General features: G+C 41.3%; 1 protein-coding gene across 4 annotated transcripts in view; it reads right to left on the reverse strand.

The window, feature by feature from the left end:
• Window positions 1-3,049: 3,049 nt before the first annotated feature.
• The window catches only part of DGCR2 (DiGeorge syndrome critical region gene 2), a 106,130-nt gene continuing 92,795 nt past the window's right edge, over window positions 3,050-16,384 (reverse strand). For all 4 annotated transcript variants that reach the window (XM_075898228.2, XM_075898233.2, XM_075898230.2 and 1 more), the window contains 3 exons: window positions 11,141-11,293; window positions 9,602-9,838; window positions 3,050-7,983 (listed from right to left, as the gene is read on the reverse strand). In XM_075898228.2, the coding sequence (XP_075754343.1) occupies window positions 7,745-7,983; window positions 9,602-9,838; window positions 11,141-11,293 (629 nt within the window). In that variant the 3' untranslated portion in view covers window positions 3,050-7,744. The remainder of the gene's footprint in view (window positions 7,984-9,601; window positions 9,839-11,140; window positions 11,294-16,384) is intronic.

The raw sequence follows: 16,384 nt of genomic DNA on the forward strand, positions 1-16,384 counted from the left end.
AGGATTGCTAAAGCAGGTTTCCTGCCTCTCCTGGCACTGCAGACCCTATTGCACTCCAAAACGCAGCCAGAACAAGTTCTCTGACAATAGGCTTGTGGAGCTAGTGCTCAGGGCAGGGGCAGTGCACAGAGCCCTGTGCATTTCCTCTATACATACACCTTGGAGCCAGGCCTCCTACCAGTCACTTCTGGGGTGCAGCAAAGTCTGCAGGGTAAGCCTGCCTTAGCATCCATTGGTCACCTGACCCTCCTGCAGCACAGAGACTCTCAGTGCCTGATACTCCACAACCCAGTAGTCGGGTTGCAACCTGTAATTTGAAAACCATCACAGTAGGGTAATCATGACTAGCAAGAACTGTCCTTTATAGGGTGCTTCGAGCTCTAGTTTAACTATTAGGCATCTTTCCCCCTTATCTTTACCTATCTACTATATATCTGAGAGAATATGTGCACCTGCCTATGAGTTCATTTGCTCCAGAACTGTTCCTGAACAGTGAAAGCTAGGACCATCAAATTTAGTATGCAGCTTCCTCTTATGATTTAAAGCAAGGGCAGGGTACGGTTGTGCTAGGACAATGAGATGTGCATGGAATGCGATTGCTTCTCATCAAATGGAAAGGGAGGGTTGTAACAGGAGGGACAGGTATACTTCCAAATCACCACAGAGGAGTAAAAAGCTCTCCAGCCCTGGGGCGCAGCCTGTGGCCATCCAGCACAGACCCTGCTGCCCTGGGCTGGCCCCAGGGAGCTGCCAGCAGTTGTCCCCACCCTTGCCTTGAGCTCTCCCTCTCCTGAGCCCCTACACACCTCTCAACCCCTGCTCTGACTCCTGCACCCCATCCCGTCCTGAGGAGTCTACCTCCTGATGACCCCCCACAACCATAACTCCTACACCCCCCACACTTCCAGCCCCCTGCCCCGAGCCCTCCAAATCCCTAAGTTCCTGCCCTAAAGGATCCGAAAAATGCTGGGTAAATCTTCCAGTAAACTAAAATGTAGGGAATCTATTGTGCTGGTATAATTCTGAACTCTGCTTTGGAAAAATACGGCTAGTGCTCACTTTCCAAGGGGTAACAGAAGAGAGTGGCAGCCTCCTTAGATACTCCCTACATATCTCACCCTTTTATTTGATAATTCTAAAATGAAGCCTTGTTTAAAAAAAAACCCAGGAATTCAGTAACTCATAGGTGAAGGCCTCAAATTCAAATATCTAAGCCTAGGGAGCAGTTAAAGAGAAGTTGCACAGAAGTACAGGTTCTATTGCCCCAGTGAACATTGCTGGATTGGGACAGATCAGATCTTCCTATATGGCATTATTAGGAAACTATTGATACAACAGGCCCATGCTCAGAGCTTTTCAGGAAGGTGTGTGGGGGAAGGCAGCTATGGCTGACAGAGCAACAGCAAAACCTGATGACACTAGAAGTCTGCACCTACTCAGCACTGACACCATCAGACTGTAAAGTTCTCTCATGGAGAGGAGCTGTTGGTTTGGGCAGCTGGGTAAAAGGGCAATTGGGGCTTTTAGTTCTCAAGTAGGGGAAGGCAGCTAATGTTGATGTTTAAGTTATCAACAAGTTTCAGAGACAGTGACGCTCTGCTCTAAGCCCCACAGTAAGTACCTTCGCTTTGGATTTCCTGATTCTCCAAGACTTAAGCACACTTAGGCAAAGCCTTGGGCCCTGCCAGGACGCCCATCAGCCACACCTCTGCAAAGCTTTTGGGCAGTGATTTAAGATACAAGTGTTCATAGCACTGCAAGGAGTCAAAGCAAACACATACTACAAATGAAACCAACACAACCAATTAACTGACTTACAAACACCCACCAGAGTGAGAGGCTTTCACAGTTACTAGTATCACACTCGATCTGTGCTAGGCCTCAGATTTTAAACATTCCCTTGGGAGAGTCTATTCAGCTTGCCAGAAAAGTGAAGATGTCCACAGTGGCCAAGCCAGGCTCCTCTGAGCCATGCTGCTATAGGAATCAACCAGGCCCTGGTGAGAGGAGCTGTTTCTATGAGCACTCAGCTCTTAACAGCCATGCGACACCTTTCCTCTTTGTCCTGCAGCTGGGAGCTTATTTCAAAAGTTATTTCAGGAAGTTTTTTTATTTAGTTATTTTAAAACAATTTCCTAGTGTAGACATGCCCTTAGGTGGGTGGAACTAGGGGCCTTCCTGTCAAAAATAAATCACTTTTTGCTCTCAGTTCCTCCAGTGGCACACAAAGCATTAAGCAATGGTCCAGTAGCTGCTGCTGAGATATCCAAAGACCTGATCCTACATGAACAGACTCACTTAGGCATGGGGAGCGGGGCATGGAATGGATCATGAGGTTAGATGATGGATTCAAGAGTTATGCAGTAGGCTGTCAACTTCGATTTATCCAGATGTCACACAAAAGTTTTACAATAATAAACAAAATGTCTCTAAGTTTACTAAGCTCACACAGGTAGGTCTGGGCAAACATCTGTTAATATATCTTGTTTTATCTTCAGAAGTGTAGATCCAAGTTACATTTCAAATACCATTTGGCCAACAGATGGCAATTAGAGGCTCTAAAAGCTGCTTTAATTAAATTTAACAGATAATTAACTTTCAGGGCAATCTCTTTACAGAACATACTGTGGAGAGACTCCATACAATTTGTCCACAGCACCTCTAGGAGAGAACTGGAAGTTTTCATGAAAAGAGATGGAAACCTATATTATACTTGGCATGGGCTCTATGAATTCTATGCCTCAACTCTTGCCCCAACACACTGTGGCTAAGTAACCATCTCCACAGATCCACACTAACAGTGTCAGGATCAAGCCTGTAACTGCTTTATCCCACTGATAGTAAGAAAACAGTGTTTTACCAAGCAGGTCAGCAACTGTGGTTGTTTCTTTTGCCTCAGCTGGGTTAGTTCAGGGACAGAAACAAGGTCATTTCTCTAAAGAAATGGTATCTGTGGAATTTACTGTGACAGTTAACATGCCTTCAAGGGAACATCCTGGGAGCTAAACATGATGTGTAACGGTAAACACATGCACAAAACTTTGCATGATAAGGGTTTAAGTCTGATTTGACCAACAGATTCTTTACTGTTCAGAACAGCGCTGATTCAAACACCACCATAACATTAACAGACCATTTCTCTTACAGAACACCGTTTATTTGGCATTTGGATGAAATGTTTCTCACAGCATCTTGAGGGGAAAAAAAGATTTAGTGCCAACCCCAAAGAAAAAATTAAAACATAAAATATCACAGGGACAGAATTATTACAGTATCAAATTTAATTTCTACATGGTATTTCATGGAATATCAAAATCTTTTACACACTGCCACAGTTACATTCAATCACAAATCAACTACACAGGAGTCTGCAAATGCAGCCTTGGCTGAAAGTATTTTTCAATAGAAGATAAAAAGCGGTGTCTCATTCTCTCTCTCTAGCCACCCAGGCATACAAAAATCTGGTACACAGATTACAATACAGCATGGCGGTGAAAGTGGCTGTTAGTGCATGTCTCTTCTAGAACCATCTGCAACACACTGTACTTTGCAAGGTGCACAATACTGAAAATAAAATTAATTGTTGTACCTCAGCAGCTGGTTGATCTAGAATATTGATAAGGGTAGCAGATCTCTGTTGCTGAATTCGTTAATCCCATTCCAGATAAAATACTGGATAATAAAATATTGGCTAAATGTCAGAATCCAAATGTATGGGCTGTATTGGACTGTTTCTCCTTCACTATCTCTGCAAGCTGCAATGTAAGGGACTATCTTCCAATGCATGAATAAGGACTTTTGAAGGGAAATTTCTATGTAAAACAAAAGTATTGGATAACTTTTCCTTCCCCACCTATTTCGTGGAAAGCTGATTTTTGACAGAAGAGACAAGATATGTTTTCTACATACAAATTTAGTACTCTGAAATGGAGATCTACCGAAGGGAAGAACATTTACAGTATTCCAAATTCTGTGGTTGTGCAGAAATTCATGTAATAAAAGCCCACAAAACATGTTACAGACTTGGGTGAGGAAGGAAAGCAGCTTAAAGTTCATGAAGCTGATTTTTCCAAATGAAGAGTGACAAGTTTTAGAGCACAATACTGCAATCTTTACACAGGAAAGCTCCCCATGACTTTAATAAGACAACTGCCAAAGCATGAGCCACATTATTAGCCCTTCAAAAACCATGTCAAATTAGTTTCATACTTCCGTTCAATCCATGTCCTGTCATGAGAAGACAAAAGTAATAGCCTGAGGTTCAAAATGTGACAAAACTGAATGTTATGTGAACAAATCTAAATGGCCATAATTCTGATCTATGGTACAGAATTAAAACAATTTAATCTGAAATGTTATCAATCCACTTTGTAGAAAACTAAGCAGTGCTGGGAATATGCGTGCAGGTACAGGTGATAAAGTGGACATCTAAATTGTTCTTGAAGGAACAGTAAAAACCTTAACATGGCACCACATTTTGTTATAGGGGAGGAAAATCTGTGGAACAGTACTGAAGCCACAATGGAGCATGTTAGCTGCAGACAGAACAGTCTTGGGGCCCTGAAAAACCAACTGCAATGAAAATATTCAAAAAAGGACAGAAGTACATGTTTTTTAATCACTTGAACTGCCAGGAATGACAATGTAACAGGAATCTTTTTAAGTCACTCCATCATGCTCAGAGAAACGTTCAAGATTCACCACTATTACTAAACAGCAACCAAAGGACTATGGTGTTAAGGAATTAATATGTAAAATAAATGTGAATGCCAAAGAAATAATCAACCCATTGGCATGAAGAGGAAGGATTTCCTATGCTGAGCACCAGTGACTTGTGTTGGTGTTCATAACATGAGCTTCATAGCACCCATCATTCCTCTGGCTGGGAAGGTCTGCTAAGGAGTCAAATGCTTTCACAGAATCTCTTCCTCAATTGGTCCTGAAGTCTTGATAGAAGTGACATTAGCAAAAAAGGATCTTACTCCAAGATGGAGTGTTATATGTCAAAAATGCTACTGTGATAGTGATAGTAAAAGGGAAATATGATCATTTTATTGCCAATTAGATGCTCATGGAGAGGTAAGCAAGATCTGTACTGAATGAGCTGCTCCACCCAAGGCAAAATTTTCCTGTTTACTCTCAATTAAAAGATGGGAGAGCTGTAGCTTTTACTCCACCACTGATGTGGAAATAGCTCAGAAGCTAAGCAAAGTATTACACTCAGGTGTCTACCAAAGAGTCTATTGAATATTTACAACCATGAGTCATTATGAAACAGAGTTGCAACAAAGCTTATCTTCAGATACATTGACTAGAGAAACACAGGAAAGTCAGAACCGAGGTCAGATTAATGCAATCTTGGGAGACATGTGAGGTAAAATAGCTGTTCACCTCAGCCAGAAAACCATTAGAAGAAATAAAAACAAGTCTATAGGCCTTTCATTATTGCACTAGGAATCTATACAGAATGAATATTCCACCTGGCTTTAAAGAAATGATAAGAAAGATGTTTGCATTTATCAGTTCCAACAAAACTATTTCCAGAGCCGTCTGGAGTAGCATAGACTTAGTATCCTATCCAAGTATATTATGATGCTCTGTCCTACCCTACAGTGTAGCCAGCTTTAAGGAAATGTTAACTTTGCTGCCTAGGAGACAAACTCATAGCCCAGTGCTTAGCTTCACCTAGTTTGAGGCAGCACAGAGGGTACCATCTACAGTATGTATTTATTATCACCGCCTAGAAACACACACACACTCGTACATATAAAACTAAAGAAAAATCAGTACATACAATGTATAAAACGTACGAATGTGCTCCAAAAGTGCACAAAACCCGCTTTATTTTTATACTTCAGAAATGCTTGATATAGTCATAAGCTGTATATAGGGCTCTGACTATTACACCCTCCATTTTACTGGACAATGACTCAAATTCAAGGAGGAACTGGCAATGAATCCAGGAGATTGAGAACCGTTCTACATATTTTGGGCCACTCATTTTAAAACAGATTATAAATTAGACAACGAATGGAAACAGGCCACGTTTACAAGACTCCCCAAGTGGGGGGAAGGGTGAACTTTTCTAATACCATTTCCCAATGCATTCATGCCTGCATTTGGAGCCCACATAAGAGCTGTGTTTTATACTATGTTTTACACTCCAATGGTTTTAAGATTGTTAGCAAATGCCTGAATTTCAAAAGACACTAAATACAAATCGGGGCAATGAAAAGAATAAGGTGTTTTGTGCAAACAGGTTAAACTGTCAACACCATTCCCTAAGAATAGCATAGCAGATTTCAAGATACCAAATAGAAAGTAGCAGCACTTACAATGGGGAAGAGAAGGGGGAGAATTAACTGTGCTGGGAAAGTAGGATTCAATTAATCAATCCTGTACAATTTCTCTAACTAGCAAAATAAACAAAATCAGGATAATACCCTTCCCATGCAGTGCTTTTTCCCTGTCCTTCTAGGCTTGCTACCTTTCATAAGGCAACAGGACAACACTCGTGAGAAAGTATTCAGTACAAATTCCTTATATAACTTGATCTGCTCTGATTGTGGGGTCTGTTCAGTAAGTTGGGAAATCAGATGCAAGAAAGATGGGGTAGGAAAGGAAATCCCATGTACACTAAAAAGCTCACTTCATTATGAGAACACTAACTAAAAACTATTCAGTATTCATAAAATCCAAACTAATGAAATCCATCATTTGAAAGTTAAGTCTAGTGAATGACTGACAACAGCTTCATGCTGTAGTACACAAATTAGTTTTGCTACTTTAAATAATGCTAGATTGAACGGAAAGGGATGCTTTAAAGATTTAACACAACAGAATGAATTCCTGAAATGACTGAAGTATCTATAAGGGAGTTAATCCCTTCCCAACTCTTTCCCAAAGCAGTACCTATATCATGTACTGTGCCTCTGCTAAAAAGATGCCAGTATTATACGGACACCTCTTTGTTTATGAATCAGAAATTTACTGTCACAATACAAGATTTGCAGCTATAGATAAATAAGTAAGTTGTAACTGCAAATCTCAGGTTTGTTTTGCTTGGTACCAATTTCCATAAAAAGCAGAAGAAATCAAATGTTATGCAGGTCCTTTTTGGCCTCAGTCTCTCTAGTGCTTGGAGGCAGTGGGACAATCATACATTTCACATTGTATACCACTTCGGCTTGTGTTTTAGTTCCTCATTGGTCTTGCTTCTGTAAAGCACAGCCATCACATCTCCAGAAGTTCAGCCATCTGTTTTTCATGAGTGTAAGTAACCCTGGAGCACAGGAGACCACAACAGATCACATGGCAACTGCCCCTTTTTTCCTCTTGTCGGTGACTTTCCTGGATCCCACGGCATTCAAACTCCAACAAGCTTTTTTCTGATTTTGATTTTTGTTGTTGTTTCTTCTCTGTGATTAAAAAAGGCAGAAAAGCTACCCATGCTTTTTCCTCTCTTTAGAAGAAATCAAAGAAAATTCTCTGTGCCTTCTTTTCCATAACCAGTGGAAAAAAAGTATATGTTCCACAATCCATATTTACAGGACAAATCAAGTAGAGAATGAATGACACCCAAAAACGAGAGGCACAGTCCTATACTAGAACATAAAAGCAGGGTGTTCAAAATCAAAGTGGAGCGTCCTTCTGAAGTTCGCCCCATGGATTAGTGTTTGTCCATACAGGTGTGTGCAAACAGTTGCTTGTATTATTTCTGGCCAGCAGTAAGCATTTTATTCCTTTATACAATGGTATTGAGAGAACAGTGACTGCGGCAGCTTCCTGTAAGAGTTTCTGTCGATGGGTTTTCGTTGAGAGGCATGTCGGGAGGTACAAGAAACGTGCTACTATCTGCAGAGTCTTCTAGCTCCACTGATGAAGGGCCAACTAAGGGAGAATGAGATTCCTCTGTGAGCTGTGGTGATATATCACTGTTTCCTAGAGATGGACCACTCTGCATTGTCTGAGAGAGAACACCATCTGCAAGAGAGAAATGCAAAAAGACTCAAAGCTCTGGCCTGAGTATGCACAGTGGCTGGTTATTCTATGAAGAAGTTGCATTTAAGTTTGTCATATGAAGTACTCCTCACACCTAACCCCAGAAAAGACCAAACAAGTAACTGGCACGCACTGCAGAAATTACATATAGCTAGTTGGTCCAGACAGACAATATTTAGTATATGCAATAACATGACAGAATGAGTCTCATTGGTTAACACATATACTTTAGGCATACAGGACTGCATGATTATGCAGTTTAAAATAAATAAGGAACTTATTCCTTAAGTCACTTTAGGAATATCAATAGAGTTGCTGTATTACTAACCTACCACGTTATTAAAAATGAGAACATTTCAATCTAATTTACTCTGCCATTTTTGTAGGCTATTCATTTAAGGACATTTGGAACAGACAATGAGTTTCACGTTTCTAGTTAGTTTTACTTGGAAAGTTCTCAGGTGCTAGAAGTGCTGTAATGTTTCGGTTAAGAATTATTATAGGGAAAGGTTTGAAATCATACAAATGGCTTTAATTGAAATTATTTTTGTTTTGAAGTTTCATAAAAACAACTGACAGATTGTTATTTTCTGCAAAACCTAATTTTGAGGTCAGTATCTCTTAAAATATGAACCCTGAATTTCACCTTGAGCTTACTTAATGCCAAATACTATTTTTTATAAACTTTACTGGCTCAGAATTCAGATACAGAGACTGTTGGTGCATTAGAATCTTCCTAGTTACATAGCTTTGTATGTATGTGTTCCTCATTTAGGTATCATTAACACTGCATGCTTCCAGAATTCCAGGATAGCCAGAGTAAAGTCAAAAGTAGTAATTTCAAGAAGGTAACTATACAGCTCTCAGAGCAAATTACTGGCTTACATTTTAGTTACCTTTAAAAAATATCCAACAGTAAAAATAAAAAGCATTCCTCAAAAAGTTTACAATACATAGGAGACCCTGGACTTTTTTAAACTTCAAAATTCTATCACCCTCATATCCAGAGTGTCCTGCAATTTGTTTTATAAAAGTTTGAGATCTGTCTCAGCTCAGGACATAAAATAATTAAATATCAACTTTTAGCTGGCCATGTACAACAATTAAAGGATTAACTAAATAAAAATACAAATTTCATCGGGCAAAGGCCTGTATGAACAGGCGAGTGGTATATGGGAGCTGGGCTCTATTAGAAAATGGAGAATACAAACTCCAGCATCAAGAACCCTCTTGTTGTGACTGTTCCACCAGCATCCACCAAATTTACCTTTCAGGACACTGTTCATTATGCTGATTTTAGGTTTCCTAAATAACATTTAAGTCACACAAAGCTAAGAACTAGAACAAATTTGCAGCATTGCCCAGCAAATTTTAGTGTTAAGAATAAAATGATAGAATAAGAGTTGTATTAAAACATTTACCACCTAAAGGGAAGTTAAATTCTGAAATATGTCATTGCTACCCTATCACAGAATCCCTGAAATATTTATATATTTCAGTTTAGATTAAACTTTCCTTTAAGCAGAACAAAACAGGATTGGAGTGCTCCTCATTATCAAAATAGTAAAATTAGTAATAATTAAAACTTCTGCCCATGTACCTGGAGTAGAACAAAGGATACCGTCTGGATTGATGGAAGCCTCATAGGGAGGAGGTGGATCATCAGGATGCTGAATGTCAGGATATTTGTAAGCTGTATATGGTGGTGGGGGGTCATGGAAATGAAATGCCCCACCTTCCCCATCATCTGAAAGATGCAGCGGAGTAAGGCCAGTTCCGAAACCATCTGGACCATAATCAAAACCAGGCATCCTGCGGCCCAAGTTAAAATGGTGCACTGTTTAAAAGAATAAAATATGAGAAAATGCATATCTTTATCTAAGGCACAGCTCTGCACCTTCTTCTATTCTTCCCCTTAGTCACAGAATCTCACCTGAAACATATATAATGAAACTGTACTTTGGCCTCATCCAAAGTCAGCCATCCAGAAGCATTTATAAATCTTGCAAATCACCATTTTGAAAATCACCAGAACATTTGTCTGCCACCACCCAAGCCCTCTCTTTCCACTTTATTTATCCTAACCCTCACTGCTGTCATATCTATGTCTAGACTTTAAAGTTCTTTTTAGGTCGAGATCTTGTCTACTTTGTTCTGAAAGGTGCCCGAATACTCTTTGGGCATGGTACACTTGTTCATATGATAATTATGTACATAACTAACTTTCCTATCCAATAGGCTACACAAAGTAGAAAATGAGAAACAAGACTGGTATCATTACAAGATCTTTAATTCTGTGGGGACAAACCTGACCTTTCTAAAAAAAAATTAATATCTTTCACTTTAGATGGTAGATACTTATAATTCTATTACTAATGGCTTTTCTCCACAGAGAATTCACAGAGAAGCTAGTGTCTAATAGGTAGGCTGTGAATGTAAACGGCAAAAACTATTCCACACTATCTCCCTATGTGGACATTTGGGTTCCACACTAAAACTACCTCTGTATTTCAGCTTAACCCACTTTGGAAGCTTGCTTATGTAACTGAGCTAAAACTGCAATGAGGCACTATCTTTCATTGGATCAACTTCTATTGGTGAAAATCAAGCTTACACAGAGCTGCTTTCTGGGGCTGGGTAGTGTACATAGTGTCACAGCTAAATACAAGGTAGAACAGATTGTTTAGTATAAGTAGTTAGCAAGTTTCAAGGGACCACCCAAGGTGAAGGGAGTAGCTATAAATTGGCATCTCTGTTCAGTCCATGATTTTTAGTATTTATCCAATCTATGAATTTAAGATCTCAGGCTCATCTGTGGGAGGGAAAGGGGGAGAGGGGAGATCCCAGAGTGCAGGCTTTGGGCTGAGCACCTAGAGCATATTTCATAGCCCTGCATCCCAAGCCCCACAAGACCATGCCTGCTGACAGACACCACCCAGGGGTGTTTCATTGCAGTATACTCAAAGGGTATGTCTGTATTTCCCAGATATGAAAAAGCTCTGTCTCTCCAAACTTGTATCTCTCACCAACAGAAGTTGGCCCAATAAATGATATTACCTCACTCATATCAGTCTCTCTACTATCCTGGGACCCATACAGCAACAACAACACTGGCTAAAAGTGGTTACAAAATACTTACAATTTACTCCAATCAAAGACTCAATGCGCTCTCTACGCCTCTGGCGCAACCGATGGACCATGAAGAGCAGCAGAGATAAGATAAGGAAGGAAGAAATGCAGCTTACTATCAGACGCATTCCACTTGCCATCGAGTCAAATAAACTGTTGCCATCTGTTAGGTGAAATAAATAAAAAATAATACAGTAAAACTCTGGTGGTCCGGCATCCAGTGGTCCGGTACGCCTGATGGTCCGGCACCAACTGCAACCCGGAAGTGCTCCGGCAGCTGCTTCAAGTTGTTAGTGTAATGGATTAACTGCGGCTGGATCTGCAGGCGACAGGCTTGCAATTTATCTTTGCTCTATCTATTGCCTCTGGGGGGCCGGGAGGGGAAGGAGAGAGGGAGGAGAAGGGGACCAAGGTTGGCGGCAGGGGCAAGGGCGTGGGCGCCAAACTCTCTGTCATGTTGCAGGGTGGTGGAGAGGCTGCGAGAGGCAGGCAGCCGCATTCAGGAAGTTCTAATCAGTTACACTTACTCCGGCTGGATTCACAGCCGACAGGCTCTCAATCTACCAGCAGAAGCAATAAGGGGCAGTTGAACACCTGGGGCTAAATGACCAGTCCTGAAGAGTCAGGCAAGCCTGGGCTGATTAGGATATCTGGGGTTAATTAGGGAAACCAGTTGAGACTAGCTATAAGTTGGTGGTGGATATGTGTGCCTCAGATAAGAGAGGAAAGCATTACTGGGAATAGGAGGAAAACAGACAGCAAGTGGACATTGGGACGATGAACCAGAAAAAAGGAAGGTGCTGAGGAAGGTGTGTGGAAGCCCAGGGGTCGTGGAGCTGCTGTCATGTAGCAGGTGTTGGAGACTCACATAGGCAGCTGCTATTACAAGGCCCTGGGCTGGAACCTGGAATAGAGGGTGGGCCCGGGTCCCACCCCTCCCCTCCCCCAGCCCAATATATGCTTCCCTATTTGCATACAGGGGAAAGGACTGTGGAGTTTATTCTCTGTTTTTATCATATGCTGGCTACTGATGAAAGTTCAGCAAACTAATATCCTAGGAGTGGTGTCTAAAAACGAGAGCTGCTGTGAGCCTCTGAGGCAAGCAAAGCACCCAAAAGCATAAGACCCACCCAGTTTAAATAGGAGCTTTGTCGCATTAGATATTAACAACTTCTGAAGAAACCCATCCATCGTAATGAAACTGGATTCCCTTAAAATTCGTTATCCAGCACAGTGGAAATAAGTACTTAAGACAAAGAATGAAAGTCTTGCATGGCATTAGAAAGGGGAAATGCAGAGGTTTAAGAGCAGTGGTAGGCAACCTGTGGTCTGCGGGCCACATGCAGCCAATTGGGGTTCAAAATGTGGCCATGAGACACTGTGTTTACAGCTGCTCGTGATTCCACTGGTTTCCATATGCATAGTTTTTTCCTGCTTAATATTACTAAAGTAACAGACTTAAAGCAAGGACATGTGAAGTGAGGTGCATGCTAATTATACGTAATGGTGAGAGCAGTGAAAGCGCTGCTATAGTTCAGTCAGCATATCTTGCAAATTCTAGGTATGCAAACAAATAACTGTCTCGGTTACAACAATTTTGTAGCTCACTGACATGAAGGAGGGTCACTCATGCGGCCTACTTACTAGCCTAGACTGCGGGGAGGTGGAAATGAGGAGGTACAGGCAGAAGCTGCTCCAGTCTGGCCAGTGTAGCCCCTGCCTACAAGGAGTAAGAGGCCATTCCAGCCTAGTGGTGGTTTGGGGGGACCGCTCCAGTCGAGCTACAGCAGCTCCCCATGCCCACCCTCCCCTTTAATTGGTTAACCAGTTAAACAATATGTTTAACCAGAAACCAATTAAAAGGGTTCTTTTCATCCCTAAAGCAAGCCAATGGTAAATCTAGGAATTGTCTAGACTCCCAGTTCTATGCCACATCCTCTAGTTCCAGGGTCTTGGACCTCTTGTTGAGAAAGTATCCATGCTCCTCATACGGCATGCAGTAGAAGTAGAGATGTTAAAATGTGTGTAATAAGGTAACTGTGTAACTGATACAGAGCCAGCAATGCAGGGTAGCAGCCTGCATGTAACCATGAATGGTAACCAATAAGCCCAGGTTTATAAGTTAACCATTTAAACAGCTGCACTTTCACATCCCAAGAATCCATTTATAGGAGGAGTAGAATCAAAAAGAAGGCCTTCATGAAAGGTCAAACTGCAAACCTTTGTAATTGCAAATGCTAATAAACCTCACAAAATAAGACTAACACTTTGCTAAATACCATATGTGGCTGACTAATCACTTATTGCATAAATTATGATTGTCTGTTTCACGTAATGTGACACCAATATTTAAAAATGGCTCTAGAGATGATCCTGGCAATTACAGACCAGTAAGTTTAATGTCAGTACCGGGCAAATTAGTTGAAACTATAGTTAAGAATAGAATTATCAGACACACAGATGAAAATAATTTGTTGGGGAAAAGTTAACATGGTTTTTGTAAAGGGAAATCAGGCCTTACTAATCTACTAGAGTTCCTTGTGGGGGTCAACAAACATGTGGACAAGGGGGATCCAGTGGATATAGTGTACTTGGATTTCCAGAAAGTCTTTGACAAGCTCCCTCACCAAAGACTCTCAAGTAAAGTAAGTCGTCATGAGATAAGAGGGAAGGTTTTTTCATGGATTGATAACTCATGAGAAGAAGACAGAAAACAAAGGGTAGGAATAAACGGTCAGTATTCAGAATGGAGACGTAACCAGTGGTGCTCCTCAAGGATCCGAATTGGGACCAATCATATTTAACCTATTTGTAAGTGGTCTGGAGAAATGGGTAAACACTGAGATGGCAAAATTTGCAGATGATACTAAAGTGTTCAAGATAGTTAAGACCAAATCAGACTGTGAAGAGCTTCAAAAAGATCTCACAAAACTAAGCGATTGGGCAACAAAATGGAAAATGAATTTTAATGTTGATAAATGTAAAGTAATGCACATTAGAAAAAATAATCCCAACTATGCATACGAAATGATGGGGGCTAATTTAGCTATAACCACTCAAGAGAGAGCTCTTGGAGCCACTGTTGATAGTTCTGTGAAAACATCCACTCAGTGTGCAGTGGCAGTCAAAAAAGCAAACAGAATACCAGGAATCATTTAAAAAGGGATAGAGAAGAAGACAAAGAATATATTATTGTCTCTATATAAATCCATGGTACGCCCACATATTGAATACTGAATACAGATGTGGTCGCATCAGCTCAAAGATATATCGGAACGGGAAAAGATTTAAAAAAGGGCAACAAAAATCATTGAGGGTTTGGAACAGCTGCCATATGAAGAGAGATTAAAAAGACTGGGACTCGATAAAATCATGACCAGTGTGGAGAAACTGAACAAGGAAAAGTTATTTACTTGTTCTCATAAGAACAAGGAATCACCAAATGAAATAAATAGGCAGCAAGTTTAAAACAAAACAAAAAGAAGTTTTTCTTCACACAGTGCACAGTCAACCTTTGGAACTCCTTGCCAGAGGATGTTGTGAAGACCAGGACTTTAACAGGGTTAAAAAAAGAACTAGATAAATTCATGGAGGTTAGACTCACCAATACTTATTAGCAAGAATGGATAGGAATAATTTCCCTAGCCTCTGTTTGTTAGGGGCTAGAAATGGATGACAAGTAATCACTTGATGATTACCTATTTGTTCACTCCCTCTGGGGCATCTGGCTTTGGCCACTGTTGGAAGACAGACTACTAGGCTAGATGGACATTTGGTCTAACCCAGTATAGCTGTTCTTATGTTCTCTGAACTGCTACCAGAAGTTATGTTAATAAAGATAATTTTTATTATCGGTTGAGCCTAGCAGAAGTCTGGTAAGGAAGCAGATTCATATCCCAAATCAGAGACAGGTTAGACTGTTTATCTGATAATGTATCTTCCATATTCTAATTAGATACCTCTCCACAGAAAGCCATGTACCATAATGCTTTTCACAATATGATGGTATAGGAAGTAAAATCTGTGCACCATAAAATCTTTGCCAACAGTAGCACAGAATTGTAATTCCCACTACAATAGACTGCTTGAATGCTTTACGATAAATTCCTGAACAATATGGAGACTGCCCGTGTGTCTACTTTTATAACCCAGTAATGCTGACACTACAAAAGGCATTACCAGGGTCTAATATACAGACAGCCTTTTAAAAATACATTAAGTTTTTTCTTTCTATATATTAAAAAAATTCCTGCGGGATGACAGAGTGACATTGTCACATCACACTGCATTCCATCTGCCTCCTCTCTCTTCCCCCTCTCCCCCCCACTCCTAGCTTGAGCTTGACCTCGCTGCTTCCCCTCACTATTTGGAATTGCTATTTTAAACCAAGCCACTACTCCCCTTCCTCCACCAACTTCCCACTCCACAAGAAACATGGCACAGTAGCCAGCAGACCCCACATCGCAGCCGTGACAGCCTGGGTGGGGGGCAGAGGAGAAAGGGAGTACAATGCTTGGGACAGCAGCCCGGGGACAGGTGCTAGGAGCAGGGCTCCCAGCTGGGCTTATGTGCCAGCAGCAGGTTCTTAGGGAGCCAGAGTGTGGTGCCCAACCACCTAGAGTCCAGCTGCCCCTGCGGAGACTCACCCCTCCCCAGTGGCTGCATTTACTGCAGCTGCCAGAGCACCCACGAGACACCCGGGGGAAGCACTGCACCGACCTGTCTGCTTCTTCCCTTGCACTTCCTGTGGATGGATGGACGGACAGCCCTGGGCTCTGTGGGCAGGGAACAGCACAGGCAAGACCAAACAGAGAAGAGCCAAAGACTGACTACTAGAACAGCCAGAGAACATGGGAACAAGAGCAACTATGCTAAGGAAGTCACTTAAAATTACTAACTGAGCAGATTTCAGTATGAACTAAGCTACACAGCTGCTTAATGAATTTCTTCCCTAACAATTAAGTTACTTAATACAATAAAACTAGCTACTCAAAAAGAATGCAATGCTATTTCTAAGGAGTTTTTGATTTCACTAGTGCAGGAGTGGGGAACCTCAGGTCCGGGGAACCTCCCCAATATTGGGGCGCCCGTGATGGTGCTCAAGTTTCCAGCAGGGCTGGAACACACAAAATCTAGTAGACTGGACCTCCCACGGCTCTAGTGCAAGGGGAATGTGGGGAGTGTCTTTCTCCTTCTTAGCTAGGGAGACCACATCAGTGAAGGTTGGTTTTCTTTTTGCTTCTCACTTTTCGGT

Source organism: Pelodiscus sinensis, chromosome Z (genome assembly GCF_052426305.1).
Source record: "Pelodiscus sinensis isolate ZL-2025 chromosome Z, ASM5242630v1, whole genome shotgun sequence".
NCBI classification, from domain to species: domain Eukaryota; kingdom Metazoa; phylum Chordata; order Testudines; family Trionychidae; genus Pelodiscus; species Pelodiscus sinensis.